Source organism: Hydra viridissima, unplaced genomic scaffold, assembly GCF_058129835.1.
Source record: "Hydra viridissima isolate aposymbiotic clone 2 unplaced genomic scaffold, HvirCarnegie_v1 scaffold_4, whole genome shotgun sequence".
Lineage (NCBI taxonomy): Eukaryota > Metazoa > Cnidaria > Hydrozoa > Anthoathecata > Hydridae > Hydra > Hydra viridissima.
In genome coordinates, this window is record NW_028324303.1 from 8,065,643 (window position 1) to 8,083,679 (window position 18,037).

General features: G+C 28.6%; 1 protein-coding gene and 2 pseudogenes across 4 annotated transcripts in view; 1 reads left to right on the forward strand and 2 right to left on the reverse strand.

Annotated features, from left to right (window-relative positions):
- Positions 1-5,023, reverse strand: part of LOC145182973 (uncharacterized) — a 36,576-nt gene extending 31,553 nt beyond the window's left edge. For 2 of the 3 annotated variants that reach the window (XR_016451555.1, XR_016451554.1), the window contains exons 1-4: positions 4,757-4,915; positions 2,533-2,577; positions 2,285-2,398; positions 1,912-1,969 (exon numbers count right to left, since the gene is read on the reverse strand). Coding sequence is in view for 1 of the 3 variants with exons in the window: in XM_090084313.1 (XP_089940439.1) it covers positions 1,912-1,969; positions 2,285-2,398; positions 2,533-2,577; positions 4,757-4,852 (313 nt within the window). In the remaining 2 variants the exon portion in view is untranslated. Of the gene's footprint in view, positions 1-1,911; positions 1,970-2,284; positions 2,399-2,532; positions 2,578-4,756 lie in introns of all 3 variants that reach the window. The other variant, XM_090084313.1, reaches the window with a different exon arrangement.
- Positions 5,024-8,173: 3,150 nt separating this feature from the next.
- On the reverse strand, positions 8,174-11,591 carry LOC149889680 (uncharacterized; annotated as a pseudogene). The gene has a single exon (XR_016451551.1). The product of XR_016451551.1 is annotated as an uncharacterized LOC149889680 (transcript).
- A 1,685-nt stretch (positions 11,592-13,276) lies between these two features.
- On the forward strand, positions 13,277-14,095 carry LOC149889681 (uncharacterized; annotated as a pseudogene).
- The last annotated feature ends 3,942 nt before the right edge of the window (positions 14,096-18,037 follow it).

An 18,037-nucleotide genomic window follows, 5' to 3' on the forward strand; every position in this document is an offset into this window, starting at 1 on the left:
TAATGAAAAAAATTTCAGTTCATTTTCAATTACCCTTAGAAGCTTCATAGAAATTTCAAAAGTCCTTCATCTAACAGGGAAGTTGAGGATTCCTTATGGAGTTTAATCACAGTAATTTTAAGAGGAGTCAATATATTGAGTAACCATTACAAAACATGCATCTCTTCTTCTTTAACAGTTTTCATTTTAAGTTCTGATATGAGCATGGTTTACAATGGTTTGTAAAATAACTTTTTTTTCTAACTAATCTTTGATTTAGTTTCTTTGTTTAATTTTCTGAACCATTTTTTTCCTAAAATTTCTTCTGTGATTTGCTCTTTTTTTTTTTTTTTGACAACTACTTTCTCTGAACTTAAAACCTTTACTGATAGCTTCAGTATTGTGCAAATTAATTGCATCAAACATTTTTTTATTTTTATTTTTTGTTTTATTCTGTGTTTTCTATAATTTAACTGTGATTAGAAGGAGAAATAAATTTTTAAAAATTTAATAAACAAAGATGGACACTACACCAATAAAAAGATCTAAAATATTAATTTTAATTCAATATTCTAATAAATCTCAACGGGAGATAGCCACATTATGTTCAGTGAACCAATCTACAGTTAGCCGGGTTAAGAAGCATTACATTGCAACAGGCAGCTTATCACCATTAAGAGAAGGAAAATGTGGTGGAAAACGAAAGACCTCAGAAAGAGATAACCGATATCTGATGCTGGAGAGTATCAAAAATCCAAAAAAGACAAGTGACCAACTAATGAATGATTTAGCTACGCATGACATCCATGTCTGCTCGAGTACTGTGCGGAGGAGGTTGATAGCTGTTAGAAGGTTTGCCAGAAAACCTTTTAAAAAACCATTACTTACAGATGTCATGAAGAAGAAGCATCTCTTGTGGGCAAAGGAATACAAAAAGTGGACTAAAGAACAATGGAGAAGGGTAAGACAAAATGTGTCTATTAAATTTATAGCTATTTTATTTATTATATTTATATAATCATACCATTTTTAAAAAATTGAAGCTGTTAAATTGAAGAGACTTGATAACAGCTAACTTGTTTATTTATTGATTGCAGGTTTTATTTTCGGATGAATCACAGTTTGAAATGCAAGGCCAGCAATAACAGTTTGTTCGTGGTTCTGATTGTGAGCCTATATGACCCAGACACATTGAACAATATGCCAAGCATGTAGAAAAGAATATGTTTTGGGGTTGTTTCTCTGCTTTAGGAAGACTCTACCCAGTTACTAGCATGATCAACTCTGAAACTTACATTGAGGTTTGGCAAACACATTTAATTCCAGAGATGTTAAAAGTGTTTCCAAATGGAAACAGAATATTACAGCAGGATTTAGCGACATTCCATACATCCAAAAAAGTCAAGAAATTCATGGTAAAATATAAGATTAAAACACTTAAATGCCTGGCAAATCCCCAGCTCTTAATCCAATTGAAAACCTCTGGACAAAAAGAAAGGCTGCGAAAACATGACTGCACAACTAAAACTAAGCTTACCACCACTATCCTTCAGGTTTGGATTGAAGACACAGAAATCCAAAACATTTGTAAAAATTTGGTGGTTTCCATTCCAAATTGTGTGCAGAAAGTCATAGTTGCACTAGAAGGACACACAAAATATTAGTGCATGAGTTTTTATTTTATAAGAGTAAGAAAATTTAAAATTTCCTAGATTTTTATTGTTTTTAATTTTGATGCAACTAATTTGTACAATACTGTATTACTATTTTGATAGCAAAGGTTCTTTGTTTTACTTTGAAATACAAGGTTGTCCAGGAGGCAAATTTTTTTTTAAAGCCCAATTAATTAAAATTTAATGAAAAAACTGTTGCTTTTTTTCTCAAAATCCTCTGGGAAAAGTGAAAAACAAGTAAATTTTAAAAACATAAAACCTGTCTGAGCAGCACAAAACACGTTTCTCCCTTGTAAAACCAATGGTATTCCCAATAACTAAATCAAATTTGTAAAAAAATTTTTAAGAAGTGGAAAATTTCTCACAAGAAATTCTATTAATAATTTAATTTAAAAAATTTAATGGTAATAAAGTTAAAAGTTAACTGATTAGACAATTGGTTTTTAAAAAGATAAAAAAGCTATTATATATAAATTATGCTTTCACAAAACATTATCAAAAAGATAAATAATGTTAAAAAAGAAAAGATAAATGAACAAACTGAAAATCTAAATAACTTGAACAAAATGTCTATTTAAAGAAATAACTTTATAGTTTTAGTCACACTTATAAAGATATTTGCACAAGATAACCTGTATAATTGTTGGTTGTACAATATGCATGCTTTGAAGACCATCCATGACATCACTTCGGAGGTTTAAAGAGGAAAAAGTGTAAAGTTTATTCCCATGATGAACATTTATATTCTGTATAGAAAAAGAACTTAGATATTAGAATTTAGATATTTCAAATAGACACAAGAATGATGCTAGAGACAGGGAAAAAAAATGTTTCACTTAAAATTTTTAGTTAATATTACAACATAAAATAAACAGAAAACCTTCGCTTCAATAACAATTTCAGAAGTTCCATGAAATATTGGTGCCTAAAAAGAATATTACTTGCATGCAAATAGTTGCTATTACAAAGTTACCACAAATCATTATACATATATACATATATATATATATATATATATATATATATATATATATATATATATATATATATATATATATATATATATATATATATATATATATATATATATATATCTGTATGTATGTATGTATGTATGTATGTATGTATGTATGTATGTATGTATGTATGTATGTATGTATGTATGTATGTATGTATGTATGTATAAATATATATGCATATATATACATATATGTGTGTGTTGTGTGTGTGTAAGGTGCTATTGTCAGATATATATCAGACTAGTATAGCCTTCTACTGGACCAGATATTCTCATGTTTAAGAAATTTCATGATAAAAGGTAAGAAATGAACAAATGTAAGCCAAAAAACTGAATGAACTTATTGTAGACTACTGTCAGCTCAATTATTCCTCAAGAGAGGAATATTGTGAGTTTCTGTCCCTGGTAGCTTTTGGTTCTGGTAGTATGGTGCCTTGCATTGAGTATGTTGGATGGCAAAGGGCACTTACTCATTGAAGATGGAATTCCTTTATATGGCATAAAAACTGTACATGAACTAACTGCATGTAAATTGAAATTATTTAGAGGTTCAACAGATTTTTCAAATATGCTTACATATAACCATGATTTAATAGTAAGTTAATTAACGATCTCCATTAAATGACATTCTGTTGATCAAGTAATTTTATGAATATAATGATTAAGGGTAGCAGATTTTTTTTTTTGTTTTCACTCTATGTTTAAGTGAGAAAACACAGCTTGTAATTTCAGCCTAGATCAATTGAATGGAAATTTTATTGAAATCACTGCCTAAGAGTTTAGCATAATTGACTATATCATGCACTTTCTTCAAAACCACAGGTCTTAATTATACTTTCCTATAAGTTCCAGGAGAATCATAGCTTGAAAACCCATCATTCAAGAAGACAAAAAAAATTTTAAAAAACCTGGCTTATATAAACAATTGTACAGGGCTTGGCATAATGTGGATCCAGAAAAATATTTTATTACATTATGAAGATTTTCAAGAAAATTTGCAGTCCTTGATTTAACCCTAAAAGTTTTTAAAAAGTTGTGAAATTTTTAAAATAGCATCAGAAGATCAAAAAGAAAATTTCAAGTGGGTGAAGTTTAAACTTAAATGCATAACTTACATATATATAACTTACTTATATAGAACTTTTTAACTATTAAATATTTATAACTTATATACATATATTCACTTTTACTTCAATATGAGCGTACCTCTAACTATTAGCAAACTATAATTCAAAACTCAAATTTCAATAGAAACTGATATTATGATCAGTGAATCATTGTGTCCAAAATAATTAAATATTAAAAATGAGGTAACATAACAGAAGCAAAAGTTTCAAAATGTACCTGCATGTGTTTTTAGCTTTTTCTATTGTCAAAGACTAGAAAACTGGCTAAAATTACCTGATGATATACATAATTATCAAATATATCAAAATGATCCTTTAACATTAAATTTAAAATATTAAAAATAGATTAGTCTTCTATTTCTCCATTTAACTGCAAACCTAAATCATTGATAATAATCAAATAATTATACAAGAATGAATATGAGGAGGATAGTGATAGAAAACTATTTTGTTGTTGTTATCATCATTAAAAGCTTTCCGTTTTTTGTTTACATATAATTAGGAAAATTCTTTTTTTTATTTTTCCCATAATAAAAGTATTCATAATTTACTTAATTCATGATGAAAACTTAAAACATTTATGTTGTCTAAAAAATAAAACATGGATAAGCTATATATCTAAATTGTTTTTTGCTGTTGATAAACACACACACACACACACACACACACACACACACACACACACACACACACACATACACACACACACACACACACACACATACACACACACACACACACACACACACACACACACACACACACACACACACACACACACACACATACACACACACTTTAATGAGTAAGCTATTTGCTGAAATTATTTATGACAAGCTTACTGATGCAAAAAAATAAAATATTTTTACATAAAAATAAAAATGTATTTTAAAGAATTAAAATTACACTTAAAAGTTTATTAGTAAAATTTTAACAAAAAAAACAAATTTTCAGCTCACATTTTGCTTGGAACTTTGCTGCACTTCACCTTTGAGTGACTTGACTACTTTGCTTGTTTGGGAAATCAAACGCAACAATTTTTTTGTAACCCTCATAACTGGCAAACTATGACATCTATACTTTTAAATAAAAGATTTACTAAATTTCACAATGTTATCAAAATGAGCAACTTCACAAATTATGAAATAAAGTACATTAAACTACATAAACACAGAAATGTATGTACGTTTGTGTCTGTATATGAGTGTGTTTACATCTTTATGCATAAGTGTATGTTTGTATCATAATTTTTAACGTTTCAATATTTTATAAGTCCATTTTGTATAATAATTACATATGTAGGCAACATAATTATTTAAGTTTTTGTCCGACCTATTTAAAGATCTCACGTGCAAAAATTGTTTTTATCTTTACACATGCATGCGCACAGTGGGCCAGTAGGTGGACAAAATGGGAAAAATTTTAGTTATCTAATCTTGAAAACTTATTAAGTTTTAGTATCTATATATATTAGGAAAAATTTATTGATAACTTATTTATATTAAATCCCTTAGTTACCAGGCTCTAAGCATTTGAATATTGAAATTAAAAAAAAAAAAAAAAAATTTTAAATAAGTAATTAACGGTGATATCAACGTTGTGTTATATTTCAATTACATCTACGTTTTTGAAAAAAAAAATTAGTACATGTTATTCTAGAGTATTTAGAGATAAGAAAAAACCAATGTGTGAAATAAATTTGTCAAAGCATGTTATCTCAGTTATACTTTGAAAATCACAGATTAAAAAAAAAAAAATTCCTTAAGAAATTTTTTTTTTGCCGCACTATAACTAATAATTACCACAATTTGCCATGTGCTGTCTTATATTTATTTGATCTATATAATGCTTCAATCGAGTTTTAATTGATTGCTCGTCCCCTTAAATCCCCGTTCAGATTTTATATACGTTTTAACTTAGTTGCTATGGTACTAAATTTTGCATAGCAACAACTCATTTTTACATTAACGTTGTTTTAAAAGTATTTTACTTCCGCTAAGTACACAATATTGGGGGTATGTATTAAAATGAGATTCACAATTCTTATGAGATTATTTTTTTTTTGGTTAGTAATTTAATTACTAACACTAACAGTAGTTTAATTACTTTTAATTTTAATTACTAACACTTGTAGTAACTTAATTAATAACAAGTATTAGTAGTCCGGGCGGCATATATATTATAACATTAAACTTTTAAATACAAAATACTTGTTACAATAATTATTTAGATATGGTTTTATTAAACTTAGACATTCATAATTTTCTCCAAAAAAACAATCTTAGTATTTCAAAACAAAATATTAATGAAGATATATCAAAATTTATTCAGCCAAAATTTGCTGATTTTAAAGAAGTTGATTTTAGACATGCTGTTCAACGATTTGTTTACTTGTATAAAAAAAAAGTGGAAATCTGCAAACTATACTGTCAAAAATTTTGAAAAGAAGTTTGTGAACTGACTTAATGAATATTTAATTGTCAGAAAAAAAGACAATGAACCAACTGCAAGTAGACGTGGTCGAAAACCAGTTGCATTTGATAATAGTTCTAATAAAACTAAAAAACGGCGTGTATCTTGTTTAATTGAATCTCATTCATCCAATGAATTATTTTTTGCTGCTAATAGAAAATTTAGAGATGAATCTATTGTTATTGCTGCCAAGAACATTTTAAGTATTTCAAATACAGATAAAGCAACTAAATATTCAGCAGACGAAGCACTGGCCTTAATATATGATGCAAGTCTGACAAAAGCTTCCTATCAATTGATTAGAAGTGGAGCCTTGGAGAAAGAATATAACATCTACCCTGCTTACAATGATGTCAGAGATGCAAAATTGAAATGTTATCCTGCAAAAATAACAGTGGAGGACTATTCAGCTTCAGTTCCTTTAAAAGATTTAATAATTCATACTTTGATAAGAATCTGTGCAGTTCGGGAACCTGTGCTAAGGCACTTGATATTGAACGACAAAGCAACAAAAACAATAACACTAACGTGTAAGGCTAGTTTTGATGGTGCTACTGGCTAAAGCATTTATAAATAAGTTTTATCAGAACCTGACATTAACAGAGATTTAAAGCGTGAAGAATCATTATTTATTACTTGTCTAGTACCATTGGATTTAACTGGATTTAACAACATCAACGAATAGGTGCCTATTTGGAGAAATCAAAAGTCGTCCTCCACAGCCTATTGTAGACCCATAAGATTTGCATACAAAATGGAATCCAAGGATTCTGTGATTGAAGAAGATCAGTACATTAAAAGTGAGATAGAAAGTTTGGGTATGATTTTATTAGAGGTTTGCAGATCTTCTATTGAAGTGAATTGTATTATTGAAGTTACAATGATTGATAGGAAGGTTCAAACGATATTATTGTTTTATAATTTTTGAATATTATTGTAATAATATTATTGTTTTATAAATTTAAAATTTACAATGTTTTCTTGCACTATTTTTTGCTTTTATTATTCGTAAAACATTGTTTATCTAAATACTCAATTATTTTTCAATATAGGTAGGCACTTCAGTCCATTTTATGATCTCGTAATGTAATTAAGCTAAAATGTTAATTTTAATTTTATTGCATTCAAAATATTAATCTTGTTTTAAAATGGGTTTAACCAACTTTGTAGCACTTCTGGTTGTCAAGAAATTTGCATTTTTATACTACCTAATTTGACATTTTTTTAGACAAAAAAACGCGTTTTTTTATTATAGTTTTTTTTAACATTTTTTTTTAGCGTAAAAATTTTACGCAACGACTTTAGGCAATACTAATCTTTAGAAAAAATATATATACAGAAAAAATATATATAGCAGAAAAATATATATATTCATTAATATAGTCATAGACACATTACACATTAATATAGTCATATCTCTATTACAACATTAAATTGTGAAAAAATAAAACACAAGGTTGCCCAATTTTAAATTTTCTTAAATATTATAGATACGATATTATAAATTATTATAGATCAATATAAACGATATATATCTTTACATATATGATTGATATATATATATATATATATATATATATATATATATATATATATATATATATATATATATATATATATAAACAATATAAATAATATAGATTAATATATACGACTAATTTATAATAATATTATATAATTTATAATATATTTATAATATAATATTACTAATGATATATAATAACTATATACGATAAGTTATAACAACTATAAACGTTATAGATATAAATATTATAGATTAATATATACGACTAATTTATAATAACAATATATAATTTATGATATATGTAATATATTTCTAATAAAATATTACTAATAATATATATAACTAGTAATTATTTCAAATAAATTGTAAAATAGGCTTTTTACAAAAGTATAACCTTTCCTTTTTCAAGGTCAACAAGCAATGGAAAAGTCCATACTTGATTTTCCTCAGTCTCATAGACCACATCAAACAAAGTTTTTTTTAAGTTAGGAGTTGACTTGTTTACTCGAAGAACTTCACCTGTACACCAAAAGTATTTTTTAGTGTCGATTTTCATTATTTTATGTTGAATAAATTTTCCCAACAAGATAATTAACATCATTTAGAATGACAGCCAAGATGTTTGTTTTTTGTTGATTTGCTAATTGAGACAGTCTTGCATTCTTTAATTTTTCACTTAACTCTTCTATCTCTTTTGCAATCAAAATATCTCGTTCTTTTCTTTCAATAAGAATAACTCTTCTCTCAATGGGCTCTGGAAAAGTCCTTGTTCTAATAACTGATTGTAAATTACTGAACAACTCATAGTTTGTTAAGTCTTTTCGCTTACTACCATGCATTTTAGTTTTGTGAAAATATTTAGGTTCACATTTAACTTCCATAACATACCTATAAAAATCCAACTGTGCTCTTAATATTTTTTTGCTTTTAAATGTGTCAACTAACAAAACATATTCATCATCTGCTTCTTTTGAGGTCAACCATACCTTTGTCCTCAATTTTAACAACTCATTAACCGATTTAGCTTTTTTTAAGAAGGCTTTGTCTTCAGCTCTTTTTTTAGCTTTATGCTTTTCAGACAACCTTTCACTCATTTCAAACTTTAATTCTAAATGACGTTGTTTATATTTATCTTTCATTTTATTAAAGTTTGTTGAAGCTTTTTTTAGCAATGAGTCACGCTCATCTAAAGTCTTTTTATCCAACCAGTCTAGTGTTTTGTTTTTATACCACATAGTATAAGCTGGTATAGTTTGTTTTTTTGGCATTTGGCTTTGTACGAATTAAAAGATCCAATACCGCAAAGTCACTTTCTGATGCTTTGTTTGTTGTTGGAACATTCTCTGCAGCCTTACTTATATTATCAGAAGGATGCCAATATTTACCTCCAGGAAGTTGATCAGCAGATTGTCTTTCCAGAACAACTAACAAAGAATGACAAATTACTTCTAATATCTGCTGTGTTAAAATATTTAAATCAGTGTCATTAGTCTCTTCAAATAATTTATCATACAAAATATCTTTATGAATATTAACATCACTTGGACTGAATATAGGTGTTTTCGAGATCATAATCGATGATGCATTTTTACACAAATCTGAAAGTTTCATTTTTAGGGTTAACAAAAATGGATTCATATCAAGAATACTCTTTTGTGATTCAATTATCCGCCAAAGTGGACCTGTAATTATTTTATCAATTATTCCAAGAGCCCACACTTCTGCTAAATATAATTTGTTGCTAATATCTTCTTTAACTGCAAGTAAAAGATTATTTTGATTTGGCCAATTTTGAAGAAACTCTAAAATATCTTTTGAATGAAAATACAAAGCTGCAGCATTATAATATAATATATTAAATCTGTTACCAACAAAGGGTGCAAGCATACACTTACTTTGTCCTTTACCAGCAAGAAATGCATTAAAATACCCAGCAACTCCAGCTTCATCACTTCCCCTTACATGAAAAGCTTTACATGCAGTTCTTATTAATCTAGTGGCACCTGATTCAGCAGTATTGAATGCAAAAATATTTTCATAACTAGTACTTAAAACTAACTTTTCGAATAAGTTAATTGTTTTATCAGTTTCTGTTGCAAAGTTAGATAATAAATGCAATTTACAAAAAAAATTAGACATTTCAATGAAATCTGCTTGCTCGCCTTTTTTTAAACCTTCCCAGTTCTTTATAACTTTAGGCAGTAACTTTTTCCTCATATCTTTAAGCTTTAAATTAAACAGTGGATTAACTGGCCCAAGATCAGACATGGTAGTTTTAAAAGAACATACAAGGTTAGAAAAATCGTTTTCCTTGCTGCTACTTTCTAAAATGTCACATATATCATCTAATGTTTTGGTTAACGCATTAATAGTACAATCTGCATCACTGCCAGCCATTTCACATAATCCAAAAGATAAAGTACTTCCATTTGTGGTAGTAACTTGGAAATTTTGAAAATGTCTATGATGTTTAGTGGTACCGTCACTGTGAAGACAATTGCCTGAATTAATTTCTACAGTGTTTATCATTTCTTTTGCAACTTGAAGTTGAGCAAGTGCTAAAGCCTCAGTCATAAATCGAGATTTTGTACCAATTGAGGGAAGCTTCTCTATATCTATCTTTGCTAGTTTTCTTAAAACAATTGTGATAACTTCATTAACTTTGTTCATGCTGACATTCAAAGAAACTAACTCCATAATAACTTCTCTTATATCATTAGAATACCTTCCATTTTGAAATGTTATTATTCTGCGATCATGGAGAAGAGAACTTAAATTAAAATCTTTATTTTCTTTGCTTAATACTCTAGTGTCAGGAGAGTCTGTATCCTTTTCAGGATTATTTAAACTGTTAGAAGACAAATTTTCATGTTTATTCCATGCTAAACTTCTTGTTTACATAATACAATTTTTTGCATGTAATTCTTTTTTTCTCATGAAGGAGTGCAACTTTATTGTCACTTTTTTCAAGCTTAACTAACAAAAATTTAACTCTTTTATTAAGATTTTTAATGACTTTATTATAAAAATCTTTTAATTCTTTTATTTCCTTATTTTGTTTCTTTTTTAATTGATGAATCTTTGCTTTATTACTTGCATGTAATAGTTTATATGTCCTTCTAGGGTCGTTAGATGTAAATTTTTTTTTCATATTACTAATACGAACATTAGCAGATTTGAACTTATTTATAAAACCAGATGAAGCAAGTTTCAATTTTTTAAAACAGTTTTTCGAGGTTTGTTGGTTCAACTTTCTTTTTTTACCCTTCGTTTTATTTTTTTCACTTGATATGCATAATTCACAACTAGTTTCCGAAATAGGCAGTTTAAAGAGCATCAGCTTATATATATATCTTCTTTTATTGTTTTTTTTAACGATTTAAATTTATCTACAACAATTTTAATTTTGTTGTACAAGCTCAAATTATTTTCAGTTATTGAAAATAAATTGGAGAATCGGCTTCTGAAATTCGAGCAAACCATTTTCAAAGATTTATCACTCAAGCATAGATACCAATCATATAATTCTTTATTATTCATTATGATAAGGCTAATTTTAAACAAATACTGTATTGTACAATTAAATTGTTATATTGTTTTTGCAAATTAGTTACCGTAATAATTTTTGAAACAATATTAAGACGGACTGAAAGGAAGAAGAGGACGGGATTTAGCAGGTTTTAACTTAGATTTAAAAATTAAGCTGAATACCCGAATATTAGCAAAAACTTAGTTTTTTTAAAGTTATTTTAGACTAACTTATTCATCACAAAACCAAAAAAAAAAAAAAAAAAAAAACAAAGAAAAATAGTTATATATTATTTTAAAGGATGCTAGAATGTAAATAAAATAACTTTAAGCTAAAATAATTACAAATACTTAATTGAAACCGCTCCTACAGCCAGATAAACTGATATTGAAAATTCTAGCAGATATTTTATGAAAGATTAATCATTTTACTTTTCGTAAAACGTTTTACTATGGCATAATAGATTAAAAAAATCGGTCTAAATTTAATCTGAAAAAGTCTTCTTTATATATAAAAAACTTCGCAAATTTTGTCTACGGAATTTGTCACGTGACTGAAGTGCCTAATATAGGTGAGTCAAAAATCCGATAAAATATTCAAATTATCAATTTACCACTTTGTAACTAAGGAGAGTATCCAGTAACTAAGCAATATAAGTATCCATTGCAACTAAATTTAAAAAATTATCACTTTTGTAAGAAGTGTGATCTCATATTGGTACTCATGCCAAAATTTAGTGAATATAGCACTTATAAAATATCTGCAGATAACAAAATAGGTTGTTGCTAAGCAAAATAAAGGTATCCATAGCAACGAAATAAAAAAATATTACCTTCATAAAAAGCACAGACATCATATTAGTACTCATACTAATTTTAGTGAATATAGCTCTAATATTAAATTAGTTACGAATTTTGTCCAGTAAAAGTGAATTCTGGCCCACTGTGATGCGGTGCGACAACTTGACATGTGTTTAATACCCAATAAGTTCTTTCCACATTAGGCGAATTTTTAAAAAACTGGGAAAAAGTCGAAAAATGAAAATGTTATTTTGAATGTATTACTTTGTAATAAGATAGACAAAGGTCTAGTGCATTTCATTCTTTAAGAGAAAAGTTTATAGGTGGCTATGTCAACACAGACGACATCTGTTATTTAAAACCTGTGTCTTTTGGTTTTACAAACAACGAAATTATGTGCTCAAAAAAGTTTTAGCAATAAAAAAAGTCATTTATAATTAATGAAAGAAAAATTATGGATGATACTCTTCAAAGTATTTATATAGTTTTTTAGTACAACTTTTTATATTTCTCATTTAAACTTTACGTGAAAGGAAGCATAAAACCAAGCTTGTTAAAAATTTCTATACTATTAGAGGTTCACTCATTAACTTAATTAATTTAAATGTCACATTGAAACAACATGTCTCAAAAAACATATGTTCATATACATTGGAAAAATATATCAGCTTGAATTTCCAAAGAAACCCTCTGGAGAGATTATTATATACACCTTCCTGATTAAAAAAACCTTAAAGTTGAAATCGAACTATTTCGCCCGAGAAAAAAAAATTAGTTAGAAAATTTTCTTCACTTTGCACAAAATCTTGAAATGATAGCATGTATAGCAAAGTTTTGAATTTTTACAGAACAAGTAATGTTTTTTCTATATTAAAACATCATCCTAAATGATATCTAAGGTAGTTTATTAAATTTACGTGTTTTTTTATGAGTTTGTATTTTCCTTTTTTTTTTCTAGCAAAGGGCAAAATATTTTATAAAGATAAAACACAAAATAAACAAATGTCCTTAAGTAATGTCCAGAAATATGCCTACAAAATATACAGACAGTAATTTCAGGAACTCTTACTGAAAGTTTGGAAAACCAAAAACCAGGCACTATAGTTCATTCAAGGTGGCTCAACATAGGTTCGTCCTTACTTTTATTGTGGGTATGCAATCATGGATTAGAGAGAGATGAACTAAAAAACTTAGAATTAATTGTTAAGTTTTTTTGTATCAGTTTACTATCCTATGTGGTTTCAAATTTAAGTGAAACATACTTAGATAGAGGGACCATGACAAATCTTGAATCAACTCACCCTTATCAAACTTCAAAATAAAAATATATAGAATATTATTGAAAAATACTTGATATCTTCAGCACTGTATTCTCATTCTGAAATCTTATTTCAAGTATTACTTTGCAGTCAAAACAAGATTGAAAGGGAATTTTCTGTTAATATAATTTTGGAAATTAGAAAACATCAGAATATGGAAAGCTTAGCTCCCAGAGCATACAAGATTCCATATTTAAACTCGCATGCAACCACATTGGCTGACCTTATAACATGGAAAGAAGCTTATGAACCCATTTTAACCTGTCAAATAAACAATAATGATCTAGGAAATTTTAAAACTATTAAATTTTAAACAATTAGTAGTTTTTAAAACAATTAGCTTTTTTTAGGTAACTGCAGCTTCTGAAATAGTCTTTGGTTTTTAGAAAAGAGATGGTTTTATCCGAGCAATAGCAGAAAATGGAGTGATAATGCCTCTTTTTACTTGCAAGAAGGACCTCTATTCATTTTATCATTCTTTTTTTTTTTGCAAATGTTGTTTTTATTTTGATGAATTTTTATATGCCCACCTTAAATGTGTGTACCTAAAAGGCAAAAAATCCTTGGGACCAACTTTGTTGATGGAAGTTGAAAAGTACGGGATGCTCTATTGTATAGTACCAAACAACATCATGTTTTTCCTTGCTGCCTAATAAAAGTCAAAGAAGTTCATCATTCAAATATATAATTACAGACAAAAGAGGTGCTTTAAAACATTCTTTGATTCTTTAAAATTTTTGGCTATCAGCTTTTTAAGGAGAATTTTGTTAAAAAATTAGTTGTTAAATCAAATATCAATCTCGAAATAAATTTATTTCTTGTTTGAGTCTACTTTTCAGCTTCAATTGCTAAAAAATCAGTACCTTGTACATAAGGTACTGATTTTTTAGCAATTTTTTACAGAAAGAAGGTAAAGTATTATATGCTAAATGCAATTGTAAAGCTAGTATGGGAGGATGTTGCAAGCATGTTGTAAGTAATTATTTTAATTAACTAAATACAAAAAAATTTAAACTCGGTTCTAATTTATTGAACATGCTCAGATGTATTCCAGAAATAGTTGGTTAAAGGCCTGGTTAAAGCAAAAATTCTGAGCTTCAAATTTTTAAGTTCAATATTTGAAAAGAGTAGTTTGGAAAAAGATTCACATAACTCGCAAAAATGTTCATTTGTATCAAGAGTTGAGACTTTTATGCAATACATTTATTTGCATATAAACCAAATTGGTGCTATTTCAATAAATTCCTTTGCTATATTATTATGTTTACAATTTAAAAAATTGCGCACTGGGTTTACTAAAAGTTTGGGTTTACTACTAGCCCCGCCTTATCCTACTACTAATAGCATCTAACGCTTTTATAATTTCTTTTTTTTTTCGTTTTTGGATCATTTTTTTGATTCTTTGATTTTTACTTCAAGAGGAACTAAACGCTGCACGTGACGATTTACAAATAAGACATCTCCATTTGTGCATATCTTTTATAATTTCTTTTTATTCATTTTTGGGTCATTTTTTGGTTCTTTGATTATTATTACTTCGAGAGGACCTTTTGATGGGTTATTGGATAACTTTGAATATTAGATAAAGACTTGGTTTACTTTCGTTATCACACAAAGAAATATTGTGTTTCTCTTTTACTTCATACAATTATGATATGAGCGACAGAATTTTGCTAGATTCTCTCGATTCAGACAAATAAAACATTAATTTGATCTTTAGATATTGCTTAGAAGACCTTTTATATCAGTCATATTCTTGCATCGAAAAGATAATCTATTTTTATGGGATACGCAAGTGTCTCTATCTTCCTTGTTAGAAAACGCCTAATTTTTTCATACTTACACGTTTTTACATTCAATTCCTTTAAATTCCTGATATTTATTTTAATTTTATTATACATTCGTCAGAGCTCTATAACATCCTACAAAATTTTGACTGGATATTTACGTCGTAAAATCAATGTAAGCAGCAATAAGACTTTTTGCATTACTAAATCTGTACATTAAAAGTTGGACCGCTTGTTTATAGTTATCCTGAATTAGCTCAAGGACGTATTAATATATGGACGTTCAGCACCAAGGAGGTTTAATACATACACAGGAGACGGCACGGTATATACGTTTACATAAAACGCGCTGAAGCCACTGATCTCTATAATAACTGGATAGCGCAACTCTAATATCAAAATTGACGCCAAAATCGCCATATTGGAAAGCCCCAGAACAATGAAATCTGATATGTGCGATAAAGCGATAAGCCGAAAAACAGAACCTAAAGCTTACGGGATTAAAATTTTTGGGGCTTTCCAATATGGCGATTTTGGCGTCAAAAAATATAAAGTTTTGCTCGGAGTTGCGCTATCCAGCAGGGCTGTGGAGTCGGTAAGCTGCTGTTCCGACTCCGACTTCGACTCCGACTCCTTGATTTTATCATGGACCGACTCCGACTCCTTCATAAGTAACCAATTTGTAACAACAAATAGTTGTTTGTTTTACTACTGTTATTTGTTTGTAACAACAAATAACTGTAGTAAAATGTTAACATTGGCTATTTCATCACTGATACAAATAATCCAACCACTTAGTGCTTTAAACAATATTTATAAGAAAACAATTTCTGAAAAACAACTTTTCTGAACTCTTGTTATGCAATAAACTCTTATGCAATCGCTAATAACATTATGAATTTGTCAAAATCATGTTTTAAATATTGTCAGTTGGACAATATTTCAAACATGAAAGAACTTGTTCTTATTTAAGTTTATATTCTTTAAGAATCTTTTCTACTAAGACCTGGAGAAAATCGCTGGTGTGATTAGTTTTGGCGTCTTTTACTGCCAATGTCTTGGTAACTGCTTCATTTTTTTCAAAAAAGAATTAAACATTGATTGCAAAATAGTTCACTCTGTTAAGAAACACAAAGCGTCCCTTGAGACATTCATTAAGTTCTTCTTTTTGTTTAACAGCTTCTTCAATCACTAATTTTCTAATATTCTCTCTCTCCAGATAAACAAAGTTATTTGAATACTTACAGTCATTCTGTTTGTGGAGCAACTCTTTGGTGCTTGGTGGTGGCACGCCTAGCTTTCTACTAAGAATATGTAGCACAGTGCCAGACAATTTAAGTCGGGAGTTAGGGGATCATGAAGTTATATAGTTTAAGGGAAGGTAGAGGAGAGCGCAAGGGAGGTGATATATGATTCTCAGTGATAAGCAGCAAAATAACCTATTGCTTATAACAGTTTTAAAGGCCTAAAAATAACATGTCAAACTCCTTGTCCTCCAGTTGTTGCAAACAACAATTCCCATTGTGTCTGGATATCCTAAAGCTTTCAGACCATCCTGGGACTTGTATTTTTGTAACATCTATAAAATCCTTATGAAAATTATGAAACTTTGAAAGATTTTTTTTAAACCGGAGTCGGAGTTGGTACAATTTTTCCGACTCCGACTCCAGCCAAAATGAGCTCCGACTCCGACTCCACAGCCCTGCTATCCAGTTATTATAGAGATCAGTGGCTGAAGCCAGTTTTGAAAGTCAGCCGCCATCTTGGTTGACCCAAAACATTTTTATATTTTGCGCAGAACTATGGAGAAAACACAGATGAAACTAAATCAAAGCATTGCAACAAGTCAATAAATAAATTCGCCAGTTATACTTTCGAGGTTATATTATGTTACAATGAATTGTTTGCTAACTGATTATCTGGTTCAGCTTATTCCAAAATATATGGAATACTGAAACAGACATCAGATAGTTGTATGTCAACACAAAATTAGCAGGCACCATGTTTTACACAGTATGAGCGTTTCTTGTGGAAATAAAAACAAGCGTTTGTGAATTGATATACTGACTGCAAAATTGCATGGCACCTTACATCTAACAGGTATAATGAATCATTGCTGTTGTGTTCTACATTGGTTCTGAACAACTTTTCACACAAAATGCAAATGTCATGATCATCTTTTGAGGGAAATATCAATAATGCACCTTTTGTTTTCAAGTTAATGCATATTGTTCTTGTTTGCTACTTGTATTTAGCGCTGAAATACATGTTTCACAGTGTAGCGAATTCCCCAGAATTTCCCCTAAATACAGCAAATCCTGCAATACAAGCCACAATACTTTGTGAACATGTAGACAAACAACTAGCATCAGGAACTAAAAAATAATCATGATCAGTAACAGAGTTTTCTAGTAGTTCAATAATCCTATTTCTGCTAGTAGAGTTATTCAAAACACTAACAGAAGGAACATCAATGTTTTCAATGTTTTGATATTTACTAGAAGCAGTCAAAATAGGTACAATTTGCAATGGCAAACAGTTTCCATGAAAAATATCTTGAATATCATTATGCACCAGCAATTTTTTATATGTTCCAATAAATTTCAAATTCGTAAACTATTTCCTGGTTTGCAAGTACTGTTCAGCATACCAGGTACTGGTATGCTGAAAAGGTACTGGTATGCTGAAAAGTACTTGCAAACCAGGAAATAGTTTACGAATTTGAAATTTAATACAAACCAGGATAGCTTATAAATTTGAAATTTAACACAAAAAAAATTTTGCGTTAAATTTCAAATTTGTAAGCTA